This window comes from Pinus tabuliformis, chromosome J (assembly GCF_031772625.1).
Source record: "Pinus tabuliformis cultivar Carrire ecotype Pingquan chromosome J, CPIR1, whole genome shotgun sequence".
Lineage (NCBI taxonomy): Eukaryota > Viridiplantae > Streptophyta > Pinopsida > Pinales > Pinaceae > Pinus > Pinus tabuliformis.
The window spans coordinates 436,333,273-436,357,250 of record NC_142295.1 but is presented as its reverse complement, the minus strand read 5'-3'; the positions used below and the strand labels follow the sequence as shown (position 1 = coordinate 436,357,250).

The 23,978-nt window shown below is 39.7% G+C and overlaps 1 protein-coding gene across 1 annotated transcript; it reads left to right on the top strand.

Moving 5' to 3' along the window:
* Positions 1 to 15,555: 15,555 nt before the first annotated feature.
* Positions 15,556 to 16,352, top strand: LOC149227679 (non-specific lipid-transfer protein 4-like). Its single transcript, XM_089375547.1, has 2 exons — positions 15,556 to 16,014; positions 16,133 to 16,352. The coding sequence occupies exons 1-2, from the start codon at positions 15,641 to 15,643 to the stop codon at positions 16,140 to 16,142; spliced, it is 384 nt and encodes a 127-aa protein (XP_089231673.1). The 5' UTR covers positions 15,556 to 15,640; the 3' UTR covers positions 16,143 to 16,352.
* Positions 16,353 to 23,978: the final 7,626 nt, after the last annotated feature.

Below are 23,978 nucleotides of genomic sequence, written 5' to 3'. Positions count from 1 at the left end.
TGCATAATCCATATTGGCCACCGGTTCCAACCAAAATACCAGGTGATTGTCCAAAGTTTGATGGCAAAGCTGGTGAAGACCCTCAGGCCCATGTAATGACTTATCACCTTTGGTGTTCCTCGAACTCATGGCTTGATGATTCTATCCGGCTCCGCCTCTTTCAGAGAACTCTCACTGGTTCAGCCGCTAAGTCGTACATCGAGCTGAATCGCGGCATGTTTCAAGATTTCAACTCGTTGGCTATGGCCTTCTTGACTCATTTTCAGTTACCTATTCGGTACGAGACTGGGACACATCTCCTCACGTCTCTCAAATAGGATACGGCTACGCACATCTCTGATCATATACATGAATGGAGAAGGCGTCGTCGCCTGATCAAATTTTGGATTCCTGATCAACTCCTGACCGATTGGTTCACGACTTCCTTTGTCCCTAAGATTGCAAAAGACATCGCAATGGGAGCGTGTGTAACTGAAGAGCAAGCAATCGCGCGAGCTCAGTACCTCGACTTAGTGTACTCTCAGTCGGGTACTTTGTATGAGTCTTTGCCAGATGCCTCGAGGCCTGGACAGCCCAAGGCTCCACCAAAGCCTTCTGTTGATGGAGTCATTGGTTCTGTGAATTCGTCATCAAAGAAATCGGCTGCGAACCCTGGGAAGCAGAAACAGAACGCCTCTAACGAAAATGCTTCTCAGGGCCAATCAATTTCTGGGAGTACCTCCGAGGTAAACGCCGTTCAGTCCACCGCGGCGGACAAATCCTCAAAAGGGAAAAATAAAGGGAAAGCTAAAGATAAATCTGGACAGCCCAAGCAGGATCCCCCTAAGCCTCCCTCCGAGGAAGGAGCTAAGTGAAAACCTAAGTATCCTTGTCTCATCTGCGATGAGGATCACTATACCAAGGATTGCCCAAGGCGGTCCGAAGTTAGTCGACTTTTGAAAGGTGCTCCGGGGCCTCCTGCTATGCTTAAAGAGCCTTTCCCTTCCCAGCAGACCCAAATGGTGGCAGATCCCTCTCAATCCTCTTCCTCGTTCGGTTCTCAAGTGTTCATGGCTGGAACGATCCCCATCCATGTTTCAACTCGAGCGAAAGATTATCCATCTCAAGCCGGGAAAGAGCCGGAGGTTCCCTCCAGCGCTCCTCCATCCAGTTCTGGTCCCCTTCACATCGAACGGCCCAGCACTGAGACGATCCCCCGACCCCCTCCCAAAGGTGTACTCAGGAAGTCATCTTATAACCCCAATGCTCGTGCTGCCCAGCACTATAGCATTGTCAAGGACTTAGCTCAGGCTCTGTCTGCTATGTCCGCGTTAGAAGTCCTCCAGAGCTGCCCCTCCCAGAGGAAGTCCTTGCTATCAGCCATTGGTGGCATCGACCCGGCAAATTCGGATTTAATTTCTTTTGATCTCGAGGGTTTCACACAGAGACTGCCTCACCAAGTGGCTTTCCTTATACAGGTCCTCATCAATGGCAAAACGATCCATCGTATAGTCATTGATGAGGGTGCCTCAACCTGCATCATGTTTGTTGCTTGCTGGAAGGCTATTGGTTCTCCTGCTTTGAGCCAGTCTCCTACGACCCTGGAAGCTTTCGATGGAAGAGAATCTCGTCCATATGGTATCCTCCCACGATTGGCTATCTCTTTAGAAGGGAAAACCGTAGAGGTAGAGGTTGAAGTTGTTGACGCTAATCTCACTTACAACCTCCTCCTTGGATGAAGCTGGACATACGCCATGCAAGCCGTGGCTTCCTCCTTGTTCCGTGTCGTTTGCTTCCCTCATCAAGGGAGAATCGTTACGGTGGACCAGCTGTCCTTTTTTGCTTCTTCTTCTGAAGGTAATGTGCCGTTCGTGGAGCATACCTCCAAGTCGTTAGTGAGTGTGGGTGCCGGACTGTTCAAAGATCCCTCCTTAATGGGAGTCTTTCCCCTCCCACCTCCAAATCTCGCCCCTGTTAACATGATTTCAGTACGTTCTGATCCATGGGTTCTTCCTCCCTTGCATCAGGAAGACTCCTGGGGTGATATGATGCCGTTGAGTCCTGCCGAGCTCAACTACATCGAGATTGTCGCTGCATCGGCTCCCCCTCCTGAACCTGCTTTTCTAAGCAGTGTTCCCGATTCATATGATCATTTCCCTTGGCTGGGTGATGAGGCCACTTCGGATCCCCTGAAGGAAACATTTCCCTCCGATGAGGCCATCATAGAGACTATGTCTCTCGAAGATCTCCCTTGGTCAGATCACCACCATCGCTCTTCGTTTCTCCCTCCACATTCGGAAATGGTCGCATGTCTCGAGCGGTTTGCTTCATGTGTCCCATCTCCGCCCCTCCAAACACCTGTTCAGCTATATCAAGTGTCTTCGGAGGGCAATATGGGTAACGTCATGCAAACCCAGCCTATCGACATCTCTGTCAAACCAGGGATTGTCGAGAATATTTTCATTGGAGTCACATGCACTCCTGAGGAAGTTCAACTCTATACTGCTTTATTTCGTGAATTCTGTGATGTCTTCGCATGGTCTTACGAGGAAATGCCCTGCATTGACCCTAGTATTGTGGTGCACGAAATACCTACTTATCCAGATGCTAAGCCTGTTCGTCAGCGCTTACGCCCAGTGCACCCTCGAAAGGCTGCAGCCATCAAGGCTGAAGTCGAAAAGCTTCTCTGAGCTGGTTTCATCTATGCCATTCCCCTCACGGAGTGGGTATCCAATATAGTCCCTGTGAATAAAAAGCAGGGCACTATCCGGGTCTGTGTTGACTACCGCGATATCAATCGTGCCTGTCCAAAAGATAACTTTCCTACGCCTTTCGTTGATCAGCTTATTGATGACTGCGCAGGAAGTGAAATTTATTCGTTTATGGACGGCTTCTCTGGCTATAACCAGATCAACATAGCCCCTGCCGACCAGCATAAGACATCTTTCATTTGTCCTTGGGGCACCTTCGCTTATAAGAAGCTTCCTTTCGGTCTCAAAAATGCCGGTACCACTTTCCAGCGTGCGATGTCATATGCTTTTCATGATATTCGACACATCGTACAACCTTACCTGGATGACCTCCCAGCTCATTCAGCTAAGCGTCAGGACCATCCATCTCATCTACGCGAAATTTTTCTCCGCTGTCGACACTATCGTATTCGACTCAATCCGCATAAGTGTGTCTTCTGCGTAGAATCTGGTCGACTACTCGGGTTCATCGTCTCCTGGGAAGGCATCCGTTTGGATCCCCTCAAAGTCGAGGCCATCTTGAATCTTCCTCCCCCTGCCTCTTTGCAGCAATTGCAGAGCTTGCAGGGTAAAGCGAATTTTCTCAGACGATTCATTCTGAATTATGCCGAGGTGGCTAAGGGTTTCACACGGTTATTAAAGCGAGACACACCCTTTCGTTGGGATGTGATCGCCCAGGAGTCTTTTGCGCGCCTTAAAGACCTTCTTGTCTCAGCTCCGTTCTTAAGACCTCCGAACTACCACCGTGATTACACTCTCTATCTAGCTGTCGCTGACACCACCATCGACATGGTTCTAGTGCAGGATGATGATGCCGGCACCGAGCACGTTATCTATTATCTTAGTCGCAACCTTCTGGATACGGAAACTCGCTACGCATATGTCGAGAAGTTGGCATTGGCAGCTGTCTGCGCCGTCCAACGATTCCGGCATTATATCCTGTTGCGCACAACGACCGTGATCTCTGACTGCAACCCCATGACCTACATTTTGTCGCGTCAACTGCTAGGGGGCAAATACTCAAAGTGGATTGTAATCCTCCACGAGTTCGACTTGGAATTTACTGCAGCCAAGTCTAAGAAATCTCTAGTCTTTGCTGAACTGCTCTGTTCCTTACCATCTCATTCTGCACCATCTCATCCGGAGGAGCATATCCCGGATGAAACATTGTTTCTCATCAGCACCCTCGACCCGTGGTACAGGGACATTATCGTATATTTGCAGACGTCTTCCTTCCGTCCCAATGTATCGAAAGATGCTCGACGGCGAATTCGTCACCAATCTCAACCCTATCGCATTTTGGGCGATACCCTGTACCGCCTCGGCGTTGATTCTGTTCTCCGCCGATGTTTGACTCTCGAGGAGGCTGAGCGGGTGTTGAATGACTGCCACTCCGGCGCTTGTGGCGGCCATATGTCCGGATATGCTACCGCCCAGAAGATCCTCCGTGCTGGTTATTTCTGGCCTTCCATCTTCAAGGATTGCATCCTTGTTGTACGTGCATGCCATGAATGCTAGGTTTACCACCGGAAGATGCGTGCACCTGCTGCACCACTGCACCCCGTTGTTACCGTAGGTCCATTTGCCAAATGGGGCATCGATTATACGTCCTGTAACCCTCGTTCGGCCGGGGGGCACGGGTATATCATCGTTGCCGTCGATTATTTTACCAAATGGGCCGAAGCGATGCCTACATTGAACGAAGACGGTTACACGGCGGCGCAGTTTCTTTTTAATCATGTCATTACTCGTTTCGGAGTCCCTCAGGCTATTGTCACGGATCACGGAAAGCATTTCCGTAATCACATGATGACGGAACTAATGACCCAACTAGGCTTGCATCAAGATAGTTCGACACCGTACTATCCACAATCCAACGGTCAAGTCGAGGTCGTGAACAAATTTTTGATCACTATGCTTCAACGCACCGTCAATACGCACAAGTGTAATTGGCATCTGATGCTGTTCCCAGCCTTGTGGGCCTACCAGACTTCTGTGAAGGACGCCACCGGTTTCACTCTGTTTCAATTGGTTTACGGACTGGAGGCCACCCTTCCCATCGAGTGTGAGATTCCTTCGTTGAAATTAGCTGTCGAGTTGCTTCCCAACACCACTCCGGTGGAGGAACGGCTTCTTTACCTAGAACGGTTGGACGAGACTCGTCGTTTAGCTTCTCTGGCTATCGAAGCGCAAAAGAAGAGAGTCAAGGCTCACTTTGACCAGAACATTCATCCTCGTTCCTTCGTTGAGGGAGATCTAGTACTGCTCTATGATCAAGCTAAAGATAAGCTGGGGGCAGGAAAACTCGAATCCATGTGGCTAGGTCCCTATATCGTGAAGAGAGTTTTACAAAAGGGCGCATATGAGTTGATTTATTACGAAGGAAATCCTCTTGACAAGCCCCGCAATGGGCTTTATTTGAAGAAATATTATGCATGACTTCGTGCACTCAGTTTGTACATACGCGTGTTTAGTGTGTTTTGTGTGCATGATTTCATGTTTTGCTTTGGTGTGAAGGCGTGTTTGCCTCTTATTGTGTTTTCTCCTTCTTGTGCAGATGTCTAGTGCACCTTATGTTGGTTTCGCTGATGGCGCCTGCCGTAGTACTTGCAATTTGTCCTCTGCGGCGTGGGCAATCTATGATCCTCACGGAGAGTTGCTAGATCTTCAAGGAGTCTGCCTTGGTCGTACCACTAATAATGTTGCCGAATACAGTGCCGTAATTGAGCTACTAGCCGAAGCAGTTGATCTCGGCATTCGTGCAATGATGGTAAACCTGGACTCCCAGCTTGTCGTTCATCAACTCAACGGGCGATATTCCGTCAGAGACCAACGTATCCTAAGGTTGTATCTACGTGTGAGATTGTTAGAAAGGAATTTTGACTATATCACATATCAACATATTCCGAGACGATTAAACACGTTGACTGATGCATTGGCAAATCATGTGTTAGACAGACATTTGCAAAATAGATAAACATCATACAAGAAAACATAGAAAGCATAATAGAGTAAAGCATATGTAGATAAGATATTTCCCAAGCATAGTTTGCATGCGTGCCGTGTGTGCTTTTAAGCTTGCATTTAAAACATTAAAATACATGGGTCTTGTGTTGTGCAATTCATACATAAGATTACATTTGTACTGAACATTTGCATAGCATAAACAAAACATCATCATATGTAACAAGATCCATCCAAAAATCGGTATGTATCTATATATATATATATATATATATCGTGTGGCACACTAAGGCGCTCAAAAATAAGTGTGTATGTCAAAAATAGAGTCACTGTCCTCAATACATCCGAGACATATGTCTCTCAAAACATCAGTGGAAATAAACCTAGGCGACTACTGTGCTGGGTTATGCTCTCTGTAGCATACAGCCGCTCGTGCCACCCGCCTCAAAAGGCGGTGCATCTTGGGTGCCACCCCCACTGTGTGGATCTGATGCTCTATAGGGACCTCCTCGACCCCCTGGTAATCCGGCACTCCCTCCAGCAAACCCTCAAGGTTGCGAGCCACAGTCTCCGACGTATCCACTCCTGGAGGAACTAAGGCCAGGTCTCCAGCTCCTTGCCCCTCTCTCCGTGCCGTTGGGGCTAGGCCAATGGGTCTCACGGGTCCCACATTTGCATACAGTGACATTTATTAACACATGTACATGGAAAATCAAAAAATATTAAAAAATATTGAAAAGAGATCAAGTATCATACCTCCGTCGTCCCAATGCTCTCCTGCAGGCAGTGGCATGTCAGGATCGTTGCGGAAGTCCATGCCAGCATATGGCCAGTCCTCCACAATGACAACCTGGCGGTCCAGCCACTCTCTGAAATACACTCCCCAAGATACTAGGCGGCCTCCACCTCCACGTGGCATGACACAGGCCCATCGGCTGGCCCTCGTCTCTCGGGGACCCCTAGGTAGATCTACAGCCATCGTCTATAGCTGTAGAGCTGGCACCCGCTCCAGCATGAGCGGCAGAAGAAGCGACCCGTATGCAAACTACTTCGTCTCTCCGCGACGACAGTTGTTTAGTTGCCTCTTCATGTTGTTAGTCACAGCTGTCGCCCAGTTAAAAATGGTGGGCTGTAGGCACTCCAAAGCTAGCAATAGTTGGTTCTTCGAGGCCTCATGATTGGCCAAAGAACCCGCTGCTCGTGTCACTAGGAAGAGTATAGTGCGAAGGGGCATGTCTCGCACTGTCGGGATACCAACCTTCCCGCTCCGTGTTTTCGCGGCTCCTGGGCATACTCAAGCCATCAGCTGGTCCAATGTCTCACCGCTGGGTCGCTGCCCCTCCAGAATGGGCATCTAACCCCGGCGTGACAATCCAGTCAAAAAGTAAATGTCCGTGGAGTCAAACTCGATATCCTCGCCACGGATTCTGAATTTCCCATCTACGGGGTTCCAAGCTCTGATTAGGAACTCCAGTAAGTCAGGTTGTGCCCTCAAGCGCGGAGTCAGGAAGAATTTTAGGAAACCGCATGCCCGCATTGCATTTCGGCATTCGGGAAGTGCATAAGCCGCTATATCCTCGTCATCATGGGATCTCTCTTGCCACACAAAAGACATTTTGCCCTGCAAGACCATGAAAAAACATTAGAGTGCTAATTGTGGAAGTTTGAACGTTCATTTTATTAAAAATCAAATTTTTCCGCGCCAGCGCGACTGTTTTTAAAACAGTCGCGCTGAAAATGGCGCCCCTTTGTTTTTTCCTTGGGTCAGCGCGGAAGCACACGTGTTTTCCGCGCTGACCCAAGAGGTGGTACGTGTAAAAATAAGTCGATCAGCGCGGTCCCGCGCGGGAAACCCGCGCTGACCGAGAGCGCACCAACGCTCAAAGAATTTGCCCAAATGGCCACATTCCACCATGGAATTGCTTAAAAAAATGCTCAAAATGAAACGCAGGGAGAGGAGAACCTACCTGGAAGAAGCTGCTGGATGAATGGTGTCCGCACGGGCTGGAAATCGCTCCGTCAACTTTGCAGCTCCTCAACGTTCTTCACGATCCAAAATGGTAACAATGGTAAAAATGACTTTTACCCCCCCTATTTATGGTAAAAAACTCATAATTTGCTATAATTTCTTATCAATGTGGGTTTTGGTCGTATTTTTACCATGGATTTGGCTCTAATGTCGCTTAATTATGCCTTTATGCATGTTTTACTATGTTTTTATGCATATCGAATGGATTTATGCGGGTGGTGTTCTTGTGCAGGTTCAGGTAACCGGCATGGTCGTAAGCAGTCTTTCGTATACTTGGTCCCAAAAATGTCGTCTTTGAGCTCTTTTCCGACATAAATCGAGAAAAGATTGCCGAGCTTCCTTTCGGCTCGTTAAAGGGAATGAGAGGTGGTCGTTTTAAGCTCTTTTTCCGACCGTGTAACTTAAAAAGATTGCCGGGTGTTTGTCGTTTCGCACTCGTTATTGGCTCTAAAACGACGTGTTTCCGACCGCTTTTTTACTTTTTCGGGTCGAAGGCACTATTTACGAAAAGTACTCCTCGATCGTAATGGTCGGGCGGTTCTTTCGAGCATTGTTTTATACTTTTTCGGGCTCGAGAGACACAACTTTACGAAAAAGGACCCCCCTGGAGTTTCCTTTTCCGCTGTCTTTTCAGACTCTCTAAACAAGAAAAGACGCCGAGTTTTTCCTTTGTCAGGCTCGTTAAACACTTGATGACATCGGGCATCGTCGAAATGACACTCTTCAAGCATATGCTATCCCCGTCAAGCTTGTCATCCAAAAATAACCGGGGTACCTGCCATAAATGGTGGGGAAAATGGAACTGTGATTGTTGTGTCGGCAGTATGTCGCTCTTGAACATGGCACTGGTCTGCATTCGTGTCGGGTGGGAATTTCTCATTTTGTTTCACAACTGACCTCCGTGGGTACGGGTTATCCTATTTGACCTCTCATTTGCTCATTGCCGTCGTCATTATACCCTCTGCTCATGTGATGTCAAATACTGCTAAATCCACTGTCGTGTCGCCGATATGTTCAAGAGAAGTTGACCTCTGCAATAATACAACCTCATCTGCTATCTCACACAAATCATTTTACCTCTGTCTCATGTCGATGATGTGGGAAACATTATGGCCCACCTTCGGTCAAGGTCACTTCCTGTCGACTTCAGCTCATTATCCGGGAAGGTGACTTAGAGACTCCCTTCAAGTGCGTTAGAGCCTGCATGCCTCAATGGCAGGTTCTTCGTGTTCGACGCGAGGTTTTCATCATTGGCCTCCTATCGAATGATTCTGCGGGTGTTCGACACCAGCTCATTGATTCACACGCTGCAGATTGTGCCTATAGTACCTTGAGGACCATTGTCATTATTGGTGGTACCTCTCGCGTCTGTTAACAGTTCTCATCATTGACTGGTAATCAGACGATGTCCATGCATGTTCGACTTCAGTTCATGTATTCACATGCTTGGACTTGTACTTTGTTCGGGTCGGGACGGAGCGCAAGACCCTGGATCTCTGTCTGTTATGGTCCAGGTTGCGATGATCATTACATGACTCATTGATGGATGGCTGCGCCCATACCTGAGTCTTCATGGATGGCTGCGACCATACCTTATCATTATTCTGGTCTCTTTAGCTGGGTGGCTGCGTCCATTCCACAGACCTTTTCGCACGTCTTTCGGATGGTTGCGCCCATGCCTAGACTGCATGTACTTGATTATCAGAGATATTTGGTCCTTCCTGGTGGTGTTCCAGTTTGGCAACGTTTTGTAAAGCATTTCACCCCTCCCACTCTCTCGGTCTTCATGCTTTAGGGGGCATCTGTTACACAGTAATTTGTCACTGTCTCCCTGTCAGTCACCCTACTGTGTCAGGAGTTCACAATAATCAAGTTCATGCCTTCTGAACTGGCCAAAAACCCACTTTCCTAAAGTTTTCCTCATCAGCGCGTCTGTTTCTAAAATACCCGTGATGACTGGCGCTTCATAACAGCCCGCGTGCGCTGCCAGCGCGGAAGCACACGACTTTCCCGCGCTGATCGAATTTCATGACCAGCGCAACCTCTGTTTGTATTTACCCGCGCTGACATGGCCCTTTCCATTATGTCTTTGCGACGTCAGCGCGCCAGACCAGTTATGCACCCGCGCTGATCCAGTTTGGGCGAATTTGTTCCAACAGCCAGCCTTCCAGATAACTCCAGACTTGGTTGTTGGCCTTGTGAGTATCGCCTCCTTTCTATGGCATGTCTGTTCGACCCTTTGCAACTACTTCCCTTGAAGATAAGCTCATCCTTCCACCATTCAAGGAGACCCCTTCTCCTATATAAACCTCTACCATTACCATGAGCAGCTAGTTTGGAATAGCTTGGATTGTGTGGAGCTTATAGTGCTCAGATTGCTGCTACTATAGGTAGTTGGTGTGATAAGTGTGGAAGTGTTTGATTGCTTAGGGAAGGTTGTGTTGTTTTGCTTGTGTGAGAGAGAGAGTTTCTTGTCTTGGGAGAATCATTTCCAAAGGTGAATGCTTAAGAGACTTGCTGACTGGCCCCTCCTGGGAAGGATACCGACGTCAGAACATTTGGTTGTACTCTTCTCTACTTGATTAATAATAGATGACTACTACTATTGTTCCATTCTCATTTGTCTATGCAATGGTAAATCTGAATTACATCCTTTCTGACTGATGTATAGTTGCTTTTATTAGATTTCACGCTTGTGTTTGTTTCCTCTTCGTGTGTGCAGGTATCTATTCGTGGAGATCGCGGAGGATCGTGACCAGCCAGAGCAGAGGAGCGAAGGTGGCATCTCTTCATCAAACAACATCGTTGGAATCCAAGTAGGTGTTCTTTGCCTACCTTTTAATTGCAATTAGGAACTTGCATAGTAGCATTGACTGATTGTTGCTAGACCCATTCTGGGCTAGTAGGGATCGCCTCTATCCGTAGAGGGGATTTGCCTCTCCAACAAAGAGAGTTTGAGATGAAGAACATGGGGCTCATGCATTACTTTCTGGCATGGAGGTATGGCAGGGAGATGGGGAGTTGTTTGTTTCTCAAGGCAAGTATGCCAATGAGATACGCAAGAGATTCTGCATGGAGAGCAGTAAACCCATGGAGACTCCTCTAGCTGGTAACTGGAGGAAGGAGGATGCTACTTCAGGGGAAGTAGTGGAAGCTACTGTTTATAGGCAGCTTGTGGGTTCGCTCATGTATTTGGTGAAAACACGACCAAATATGTGTTATGTAGTTAACCAGCTTAGTCAAGCAATGGTTAGGCCTACCAAACTGTATTGGAAGGCGACAAAGCATGTATTGAGATGCCTCAGAGGCACTACTTAGTTTGGGTTGTGGTACAGACGGACAGAGGGAGTGAAGCTTCAAGGCTTCACCGATGCAGATTGGGTGGGGAGTCCATTTGACATGAAGAGAACTTCAGGAGGGATCTTTAGTATTGGGTCAGTTGTAGTTTCTTAGTACAAAAAGAAACAAAGATCAATTGCACTTAGTTCGACAGAGGCAGAGTACATGGCTGTAAGTCAAGCAACATGTGAGGCTATATGGATGAGGAAGATCTTGGTTGGTTTGTTTGGTGAGCAGGTGGATCCGACAGTGATTTATTATGATAATCAGAGTTGTATCAAACTCTATGAAAATCTAGTTTTTCATGATCGGTCCAAGCATATAGATATCCAGTATCATCATCTCAAATATTGTGTATTGAGGCGGATAATGTTGTTATATTACATTCCCACCGAGGAGCAAGCTATTGACATCTTGAAAAAGGAATTGCCAAGATGTAAATTCGAGTTTCACAGAGACAGGATCAGGGTAGTGGATAATCCATTTCTTGTTGAGAGGGAGTGTTGAGAAATGGCAACAAGAAATTCTAGTTTAATTTGTCCTTGAATTAAACTGTGAATTAAAATAGAATTCTTTTCTCATAGCAATTTGAAAATAATTAATTAAGTTTAATTAACTTAATTAATTTAGGAAATTCGAATTGGAAGTCTTTTAGAAGACATGTATATGTTCTCCCTAACTTATAGGAGTTAAGGATGAGTTATGAATGAGTTGTAATTAGTTAACTCAGTTTATTGAGTTAAGTCCAGTTAAATTAGTTCCAATCAGTTTCAGGAACTAATAGTGAGTAAACAGTTAGTTGGGACACTAGTGACCTAATTAATGCTACTCTAGTTAACTGAAGATTCCACCATCAAAAACTCATGCATGTCGATTATGAGAAAGACCCAGTTGAGACTAGAGTGTAGGGACAATGTACTATTTGTTTTAGATTTTTCTGAGTTGCACTGATAGTGCATGCATTCAGGAACTGATCCTTGAGGGATTGCGCTATTTTTAGAGGTTTTATTTCCCTTTAAATACAAGTTATCCTTCATAGGAATTACACATTGGAATAGAGACTTGGAGAGCTTGTGAATTGGCTAAGCTTTGGCCTTGAGCTTGCTTATGAGTTGGAGATTGAATTTGCTGAGTGTTGGGATTGTTCTAGAGAGAACAAGCATTGTAATTTCATCTTGATTTTCTTGATTAATACAAAACAGATTTTGAGCTGTGGCTTTCCTTGGATATTTATTGTGTTATGTTCCTTTGATTCTCTTCCTCTATTGATTATTGTTTTCTCGATGTTTATGGGCTTCCGCTGTAAAGAGTAGAAGTAGATTCTTGTCTCTTATTTTAGTAGATTACATGAGCTTGTGAATCTATAGGATTTTCTACAACACTTCCATTACTTAGCCAATTATTCAATTCAATCTTACTTTAGTTGATTTCCTTCATAAACATTCAATTTGCGATATCAATAGTTCAACAGTTCATAACAATGTGCGATAAACATATACAACACGTAAAACATATGTAGTGGGAGGGGGAATGCCAAAACAAAAACTTCTCCCATTTTCTATTAACTTCAACTTCAAAACTTCAGAGTATGTTACAACATTAGGTAGTTGTTGGACCAACCCAACACACTTGCCAAGACTTCAATAAATATACAAGTCCCATACCCAAGGCATGCACAACCTTTAAGGTTTAAAGCTTGCCCAAACCAAAAACCCCAAAATTCTACACACTTTATCGAAAACCAAAAATCATCCCTTTAGAACTTCCCAAAAAACTCGCATGACAAAGCTCACTTGAGCGAGCGTTCCTTGCTTTTTTGCAACCATGCCTTAGTTGTGTTTCCTTCCTTTGTGACATGTACCCAACTTTGTGGTTATTCTCTTTGTTGTGCGATTTTTTTTTCTTGTCCTCTCCATAGTGCAACCATCCTCTACTTATATGTGTCGTTGTTCATTTGTTTGGGCGGGCGCCCCTTCACAAGTTGGGTTGACCCACCGTGTCATCGTGTGGGTGCCCCATGCCATTTGGGCACTCTGACGTGTCCAACATGCAATGCCTCGTCTAGCACCCAGGTGCCCCATCGTTGCGCGGGTGCACCCAGGGCATAAGCATTTGCTTTATCATGTGCCACACGCTATGCCCTCACTTTCATTTCACTTCATTTATTTCATCACATGTCTTGCCTAGTCGACTACCATCACACGTCTCACTCGACCTATGCCTTTTGCTTGTTCCATATGTCTTTCTCGACTATTGCTCATGTCGCCCCGTCTACATCCATTGCACATTTCACCCCACCAGCGTCTGTCATGTGTGTATCACTGACAGCCTCTACCCAACTCGACCATGGCACCTGTTATGTGGTCGTGTTGCCTGACACTCCAACTTTCTTTCCCTTTGTCGACTCGTTCACGTGACCTGCCTATGGGAACTTGAGCGCCCCTCCTTCTTGTGGGCGTGCTTGGGGCGCTCACCTTTGTGCCATGCATTCTATGTGGCACCTATAGGTACACTTCATTCAACCAATTTGCCCAAAACTTGGTCCATTTGCCCAATGTGATGTGCGTGTGTTCCACGCTCGTTGTATCACACAACTTAGGCGCACACGACTTATAAGTCCCCAAGGATCATCAAGGTCACCCATTTCATGATGGCGCCAACTCGGGGTCGTGACACATGGTCATACTATGATCAACCATGGTCAACATGGTCATACATGGTTAACCATATCCATTAGGGAAAACATGGTTGACCACAATAATCTATAGTTAAACACTAAGCAGCGTTGTTAACCATTTTCACTCGTAACCAACCATATGTTAATTGTAGTCAACCATGGTTAGACATGGTTACCATGGTAAAAAAATGGTCACTAAATTCAAACATGGCCAATAAGTTCAAACATGTAAATTGGCCCAACCACATCAATAAAGTGGTTGATATACACTGATCAAATGCCATTTTATGTCTTTCATATGTTGATTGGTGACATTAGCTTTAAAAGGTGAAAAATGATATTAACAGATGTATATCAACTACTTTATTATTGTGATTATACTACTTTTTACTTTTATTGCCAATTTAAGAGGTGATAAGTAACATTTCCTTCCTAACCGTTTCCAATATTTGAGCTGAGAGACTCATACTACAACTTGATATGATGGAGATATGTAAGTATGTCAGTGCTCAAATTGGACTTGACACTTGTCGCTTTACACACACACACACACACATTTAAAATAATAATAAAAAATCGATATAATAGAAAAAATAAAGCAACAAGGATAAAAAAATATCCTTGTCTTGGGGATGAACCACAATAGATGGTTCGAAATGTTGACTCAAATTCAATGATATAATTAATCCGAAATGCATTTTGAATAAAGAAAAAATAAAAATTAATATGTTTCCTTTTGTTTAAATAAAAGTACTATAAAACATCAAGAATCTCACTCTATGAATGACCATATAAAAAGAGAAGTGGTTAAAAATATTCATTCTTACTCTCAACCATAAATAAAATATTTCGATGTCCATGTAACATAACATAACCTTATATCAACTTTATAGAGAAATAAGTCATTAAAAATATATATATATATATATATATATATATATACATATACATATATACATACATTATATAAAGCAATTGAAAAAAACAAGTATGGTTAAAACATTTTAAGTATGCCCAACTAAATTTCGAAGACATTGAAAACGCAACTTAAAAATTGAAAAATTAAACATAATTTATATATAATATTTATGGATCACAAAAATCTAAAATTTAACATAGTTTATATATATTATAAATCTATCCTATTTTGAAAATGATCATATTTATGAAGATGCAAACATTATTTTATATATATATATTTTCTAGAGAAATAGACACGAGCGATACAAACATATATATATATATATATCTTCTAGAGTGATCTAATTGGTCGAGGTACAAATATTTTATAGATATGTTTTCAACCATTGAACTTAACTTAAAAATTTCAAGTTAAATCTCTATCCCCTGACAACGTTATAGGAATTTCCAAATTTAGCGGAAAGTAACCCAAAAGAGTGGTAACTCCCGGACTTGCCTTTTGCCATAGGCATCGCACACTAAGACGCAAGGACAATTATTGAATTGGGCCATGTCGACACACTTGTAAGACAACAGTACAATTATTGAATGGTACGGCTTTCAATGTTGGAGAGAGACCCGACTTTGGCCATGTGCACTCGGAAAGATACACGTATTGAGAATTAAATGAATTTGTACCGAGATCTGAACAAAGTCGCAAATTAAATGAATTTGTACCGAGATCTGAACAAAGTCGCTTACCGATAACGTTAGCATTTAAACCCAAATTCATATCCCTGCCCACAATTATTTCGAGTCACGGAAAAACTTCAATACATAGTTTGTCATTGACAGAGGTTCTGGTTGGGCAATTAAATGCCTCACGTAACAAATTTGTGTATTTATACTCATCCATACCTTGCTTGAGAGACTCAGGCACGGACGATTCGACTGTCCCAAGGTAAAGCAGAAGCTGAGATACTGTGAGGAGAAAATTTTATCATGGCCGGTATCAGCAGTCAGAACAAGGTTGTCGTGTTAGTTGGAGCAGTTGCCATTTTTCTGGTGTGTATGGAGATGATGGTAATACAAGCAGAATCTGCTGGAGTAAGTTGTGGGACTGTCACCTCGGATCTGAGTCAGTGTGTTGGATATCTCACGTCCGGGAAGGGGAAACCAACCCCCGGTTGCTGCGGCGGAGTGAAGAAGTTGGCAGGTCTCGCCAACACCACCCCTGCAAGGCGGGCAGTGTGCAGTTGCCTGAAGAGTGCGTATTCCCAATTCCCCAACGTTAAATCAACTGCTGTCTCTGGTCTCCCGGGCTCCTGCGGTGTTAATCTTCCCTTCAAGATTTCTCTGCAGACCAACTGCAACACGTACCTTCCCGTCCCTCCCTTGTTATCATTTTAATTTCTATGTAGCATTTATCTCTCTGACTCTGATTTTTCCACGCTGATTCTGATTTTGTTTTGCTTTTGTTTTGGTTGGTTGCAGGATCAGTTGAAAGGTTTCTCGGTTATCGTCGCACCGACCTATGCAAATATGCATAGCTAGTACTACGTAGAATGTGGAGTTAATAAGTGTAGTGTTATTATCTTCTCTATGTATGTTGATCACTTTCGTTGTGATCATGGTAGTAATAATGTCATCAAAATGATATGATATTTAAATAAAATGCATGCGGACTTGTACCGCTGCGTTCATATGGAAATAATGGCTCATAATGTGTTTGTCTTTTTGGTTGTCTCCCTTTTTGATATACTTTGTATCATTTTCTTTACAGGCGAATGGGTTGTGAACTGATGTAATCTTTTGATGCTGTATGTTTCATTTATTTATTTCTTTCACATTAGACACATAAATGAGCGAAAGCCTACCCATCTGGAAAGCCCTTGTAGATAAATCCAATTTCCATGGATATAGAGCTCTATTTTCGAGAGTTTGTCCACACTCTGGCTTAGTTCTTAGAAGAGATGGGTGAATGGAATTTGGGTTAAATGAGCAATTCGAAGTTAAGACATTGATGATGAGGTTGATACCTGAATGGAACCCAAATTTTAGGGTAATGCAAATTGAAAGCGAAGAAAAAAATTCGTTACTTCCCCCTGATTATTTTTGCAAGAACCCTTCTACAAGAAGCACCTGCTAATGGCTTTGCCCACTTAAAAGATAACTCATGTCTTTGGATGGTTCTTGTCCATTTAAGGTGTTATAACCCTTCTACAAGAAGCACCTGCTAATGGCTTTGCCCACTTAAAAGATAACTCATGTCTTTGGATGGTTCTGGTTCTTGTCCATTTAAGGTGTTATAAAATGCATATACTCCGAGCACTTGGGCAGTCTGAGAGGAGTGAGTAATGTTATTATCAAGTTTTTATCTAACCACATGCCCCCACCTGGCCAAGAAAGGAAGAGCTCTCCCAGGTTCTAGAGAAATATAGAAAAGCAGATCATGGAATCATGTTTTAATAGTCATTGCACCTTAGATTAGATAAGTCCTAACTAACTTTCTAGTTCTTTCCAGACTCGCTGCAAATAGATCCAAAGAGAGAAAAAGATGCAACATTGTTTATTCATCATTTAAAAAGAAGATGCAACATTGTTTATTCATCATTTAAAAAAAAAATGCAACATTGTTTATTCACCATTTTTAAAAAAATGCAACATGGTTTATTCGCTATTTCTATTGAGAAGCATATAAAGCTTCTTTATTTAGTATATACCACAAATAAGCATAGGCTACTTTAAGTTGCGAGTGTTTCACAAGCGATAGTGCTACCCACATCAAAAAAATATTTAGTATATATATACAAATAAGCATAGGCTTCAAAAAAAAAAATATTTAGTATATATATACAAATAAGCATAGGCTTCTGTAAGTTGCTAGCTTCTCACAAGCGATAGTGCTACCCGCATCAAAGTTCTAAGCAGACATTTCACTTCCCACAATTTTCTTTAAGTTGCTAGCTTTTCTCAAGCGATAGTGCTACCCACATCAAAAAAAAATTATTTAGTATATACCATAAATAAGCATAAGCTTCTTTAAGTGGCTTTCTGAGCTTTCTGAGCTTTTCACAAGAGAGAGTGCTACCCGCATCAAAGTTCTAAGGAGACATTTCACTTTCCACAATTTCCTCTACCATAAGAAATCTCAACAAGCCTAACGCCAAATAGAGATTCATATCCTAACTTTGTGGAGTGGCAAATAGCTACCATATTAAACCCCAAACAAGCAACATGCTCATAGTTTGATGTGGTAAACCCCAAACAAGCAACAAGCTCATCGTTTCATGTGGTAATCCTAGTATAAGCCTTCTGTAGTGTAGACAGATAAGTTCCATTCAAGCCCAAGAGGTGCATCATCTCAACACTTATCTAGCTTTGGTCCTAAATACTAGTAAGTGGATTAAGCATTGGTCTTAGGTAATTTTATCAATCAATCGGACCAACCAATTTATTAAAAAGGAAAAGAAATTTTGTATCACAACTCTAAATGACATTGGTAGTGACTCTCTAATTTGAGACCTTTGTGCTAAGTTTTCTAAACTAGAAAGGACACCTAATCATAGGGAAAAGTCATGATTAGTGACTTCTATTAATTAATTTTAGGGAAAAGTCATGATTAGTGACTTCTATAATTAATTTTAGGGAAAATCACAATTAGTGTTTTCCATTAATTGCAGACAAGAAAACACTGTCATAGCTAAACTCATAATTAATGCATTACATTAGTTACAAATTAAAAAGGACCCAATCATAGTTAAACTCATAATTAGTGCCTTCCATTAATTGCAAACTAGAAAGGACCCAATAGGGAAAGTCATAATTAATCCCCTACATTAATTGCAAATATTTTGGATTTTTTTTAATTGTTAACTAATCCGATCTAAAATAGTACGAGACATAATAAACATAACATATATATTTAAATCTAAGATTCTTCTTATATGATTATATGCCAAATTTGCCAAAGAGAAAAATGTCCTTCAACTTTCATTTTTTTTGTGCCTTTAAAAAACATAATAAACATCATAACACTAGGTCAAACATTTTATATTTGTGACAATAAAAATTCATAAAAATTAACTAAATCATATATTTATTTAAAATTATTATTATTAATGACAAAAAAATATTCAACTTATAAGTTAAAACATATATACATTTAAAAAACACATGTAATAAGGTTATCAACCATAAAGTTTCATCTATACTTTATTGTGAGATTATTAATTTGTCCAACATATATAGATTTAAAAAAATATTTAACAAGATTTTAAGTATGGAGATTCACCTCCATTTTACATGGACAATTTTAATTTGTAAACAACCATACATGTGCCAATACTATGACTTATCAAATATAATGCCTAAAATATCATAACTCATTTCATATGAATTTTTTTAATTAATCAATTTAAATAAAAGGGAAAAAGTGGAATAACTACTTTGGACATAAATCTCAAACTTTGATTTTTGAATACTTTTAATATCTTAGAATATTCTAGGAAGCTTAAATTCCTACCATTCACCAATAATTATTGATGATTAAGTTAAAATTAAGTCATATTCCAGAATAGAGATATTTATCAACACAAATATGTGATATAATTTTTTATAATAAATTTAATTATTAATATAAAATATAATTGTGTTAATGGATGCTCTCCAATCTAGTATTGTAGAGATGTAATATCATGTTTAACATTTTGACTCAGTAAAGAAAAACAATAATTTTTTTTGTACTTTTCATTCTGCCTTTCACCCAAAATTGGGTTTATAGCTGGGAACAAAAAATCTAACCAATTTATTGACATGTCAAAACTTGTAAGTTTTTGCAAAAAAAATAAAATATGATCTTCTCTACAAATTTATGGAGACTCAATGTTTAAATTAGTTTTATAAATCTCAGGAATCTATTCTTAATTCCTATTTTGGAAGATTTATGGTTGGTCAAAAACTTATTTATTCTCTTTGGATGTTTTCATATATACAAGGAATGAAATGAGCTCGCAGACAGGCTTTCAAAAACAGGTTTAAATATGGATAAGAGCCTATGGCAAATACAAGGGCAGCGTGAAGACTCTACATATGAATTCTATGATCGATCGTTTATAGAACAAGCTGATCAACAAAACAGTGCAAGTATTGTTTCAAGTTTTCAACTACAATTTGGACTCTGCAGCAGAGCTTGGAGTCCAAACAGACCATTTTAAGATCAATCTATCATTTATGAAATATTAAAATGTCTACCTACTCAGCTTGCAGAAGGTGCCATCCCCCCGGTGCCTTAAATGCCACCCGTGCATTTAATACACTTTTGTGTGTTAGATAGGTGTTGTCAACAATTTCAAGTTGGTGCAATTTTCTTTTCCCAACCGTGCATTTAATACACTTTTGTGTGTTAGATATGTGTTGTCAACAATTTCAAGTTGGTGCAATTTTCTTTTCCCACCCGTGCATTTAATACACTTTTGTGTGTTAGATAGGTGTTGTCAACAATTTCAAGTTGGTGCAATTTTCTTTTCCCACCCGTGCATTTAATACACTTTTGTGTGTTAGATAGGTGTTGTCAACAATTTCAAGTTGGTGCAATTTTCTTTTCCCAATGTTGCTCATGTGAACAAGGAGTATTTTGGTCGATTCCAACTATATAGATAAAGTGAAGTATTTTGGTCGACTCCAACTATAGATAAATTGAAGGGAGGAGCAACAATAAAGGGCTAACAGGGATTCAAATAATTCCAATTTTCTAGGGACGTTTGATGAACTCTGCCGTTTGTTTTGTACGCTAGTTATAAGTTGCTTATTTACAAAACATTTGTCACCATTCCATTAGTGATTGATCACCGGAAGGATGGATTTGGGTTGAAAATTTCTCCATTAATTTATTAGTCAATAGAATCTTCACTGAAATCTCTCCTTCAATATGAACTGACCTTGGTTTTCACTTTGAAAACATGCATCTCTAACGTGAAAGCTCAATGAATTTTGGCTAGATAGGCAGGGATGGAAATCCCTTTGACAAGAAGAGATAAATTAGGAGCACATTTGGTTGTGAGGTCTTAATGTAAATGATGAATGACGAGAACCAAATTTCTTAATCATGATATACATGTCGAAGGCCATATGCATATTCTAAGTAAATAACGAAGAAATAAACGTACAATCTCAGACACTGTTAATATTTAATTGGCCTAGGTATTTTCCTTGTTTTATTTTTGGGTTGTAGTGGCCTAATGCAAATCTTTAAAACATTTTTGATGAAATAATTGCAGATGATTGGACCTTGTTCTAGCCCATCATTGTTCAATTTTCACAACTTGCCAGCCATCGTTATGTGACTGAGCCAATTAAAAACATTCATGTAGTTTAGCCATGGTCACTGTCATACTAATACATAGAAATTGTTTTTGTTTTGTAATTTTCCATTTAAATGGTAATTTTAACCCTAGAATAAATTGATTTGTGTGTTGAGAGTTTTCATTTCTTTTATTTCTTTTAATTACCTTAATGTATAAATAATATTATGTACAAGAATCATGTGAAACCTCTAGATTTATCTTCTCCTTTTGAAATAGATATATAATAAGATACATTAATTATATTTTCATTCCATATAAAGATGATAAGATTCATCATAATGATCCATATTGACAGGATGACTATAGATCACATTAAAATTATATATATATATATATATATATATATATATATATAAATTTTAATTTTAGTTTTAGGTCACATTTTAATTTTTATAATATTGTTTAATATTTTTATTATTAAATAATAATAATATTTTTGGTATATTGATAATTATTTTACATTATATTTAATTCTTTTTATTGATATAAGAAAAATATGTAAATATTGAGGATGATTAATTTTTTTATTATTATTTTATGTGGATAATGTCTATACTATCATGCTTATTTAAAAGAAGTACTATGTTGGAGAATACAACTCTCCGTATTCAATTTTTCATTAACTTGATCCGTATTCAATTTTTCATTAACTTGATATTAGTTTTTTTTGACAGGAAAAAAAAAAAATTTAAAATCCATCCAAAGTTTAACATTATGAAATTAAATATATTATTTTTAAATAAAATTTATTTCTATTTATCTCAAATATAATTGATTGAATTGTCTCCCTTCTTATTGTGTAATGATGACAATAATTGGTTTTTGTGTACTCTATTATTAATTACTATGTACAATAAATATAAATAATTTAAAAAATAACATTATATATCAATTACTATGTACCATAAACACAAATGGTTTGTAATTAAATTCAAAAATTCAATTTTACCATTGGTGTAAAGTATTGAATAGACAATTTTTATGGGTTTTATTTTTTAAATTATAAAAAAATAATTTAAAAAATATAAATTTGAAAAAAAAATGTAAAATAACATGTGTACAATTTGTACAACTTTCATTATATCAATATATACTATAATAACATGACATGTGTACTATAATATAAGCATTATATAAAAAATTGACATCATTCAATATTAAATAAATAATTATTAACTTGTTATCATTCTCTTCAATGTCAATTATATATATATATATATATATATATATATATATATATATATATATCTATATAACTTTTATCTACGAAAAAATGTTTAATTATATTAAAAAAATTAATAAAAAAAGGTTAAACAAATATTCATATAACTCATTTTACAATTTTATTATTTTTGGGAGTACACACAACACATCATGAAATTAAAATATTTTATTAAACTAAGCCGTAGGGAACGCTAGCTATGCAACCTTGTTTGTTTTAAGTGTCTGATTATATTTGATTGTGAGGATTATTTGCAAGGAAAATTTTAAGAATGAAAATTTACCCTAAATTTATTTAAAAAAGGCACTAGGTTGAGGTACGCAATTTTTATTTGTCTTATGTGTCTGATCATTTTTTATTGTGAACATTATTGGCAAGGGAAATTTTAAGGATGGAAATTTATCTTGAAGCTCAAATCTTACTAGTCCTTAATATGTAAACTGTAAAGTGTTTGGTGGTATTTACATAAAAATGTTCAAACTTCTAATGATTTTATATAACCTCTATATTATATTGGTGATATTTATGTGAAAATAATTTTATATTATAAAATGCGGGAAAATCATTTTTATAGAAGATGGAAATTGACTAATCTATTTTCTTAAAAAAAACATGAAAAATTAGGGCACCTGCGAATGTTAGCCCCTAATTTTTCTCCGATTATTGATCATTATCAAGTAAAATTAGCCCCTAAAACTTTCCATTGTTATTGGTCATTATTAAGTATACTAAAATTAGCCCCTAAAATTTTCCATTGGTATTGGTCATTATTAAGTAAAATTAGTCTCTACGAGTAATTTCTTCCTTGTCTCTAGTAATTTGTTAATTATGGTTAGATGTAAGAGATTCTCTTTAAGTATATGCTCCCTAGATTGGTGTGATGTTCATATATTTTCTCAATCAAGGATTGGGTGTCCAAGATAGTTTGTGTGGTGTTTTGAATAAATTGACCTCATGACCATAGTCTATATGTCATGTTTTGATTTGTAGTAGTTCTTAAAGAGTTTCGTATCTAGTATCTCCATTAAATGAATTGTGCATGTACCTAGATCTATGTAACATGAAAGAGGCATATATACCCCTTTATCATGTATCCTTAATGACTTGGTAGCTTGTCTAGTTTAGTTTAGTAGCCCGTGTTAGGGAGTTCTTAAATGCTATGAGGAGTGGGCCATGTGTTGGTTGAATGCTCTATGAGTGAATCATATTATTGGTTGTAGACTCTAGGAGGTGAATTTTTACATTTAAGGGGAGTTCATCAATAGGTTGAATGAAACATGTATGCAAAGGACATTTTAGAATATTGATTGTTGCAATAGTTGAGTGTCCATGCATTTTGATGCATGGTTGGTCCTTTATATCAACATAAAAAATGTGGTGATGTTTGTATGATCAAAGTATGAAGTGAAAGTGCTAGGTTGAACTAGAGGTAGACTTTAGTGACCAAGAGGTTCTTAAAGTCACGTTGAAGCATTTGTTATAAAGAAGAAGATATTGAAGACCTCAATTGATGAAAATTAAGACTAACTATTAAAAGGAAGTGTTGAAGCATGTAGCTCCTACTTGTCTTTGTGTCTTAAGTGTGTGATAATATTTGATCATTATTGGATATATTTAGTCTCTATAAAGAGTCTTTCCTATTCTCTAAGAGTTTGTTAATTCTTTCCAACAAGAGGCTTCTTATATTAGTGTAAGATTGAGATATATTCTAAGATAGCTCGCCAATCTTGAGACAAAGCTTCTAATATTTATT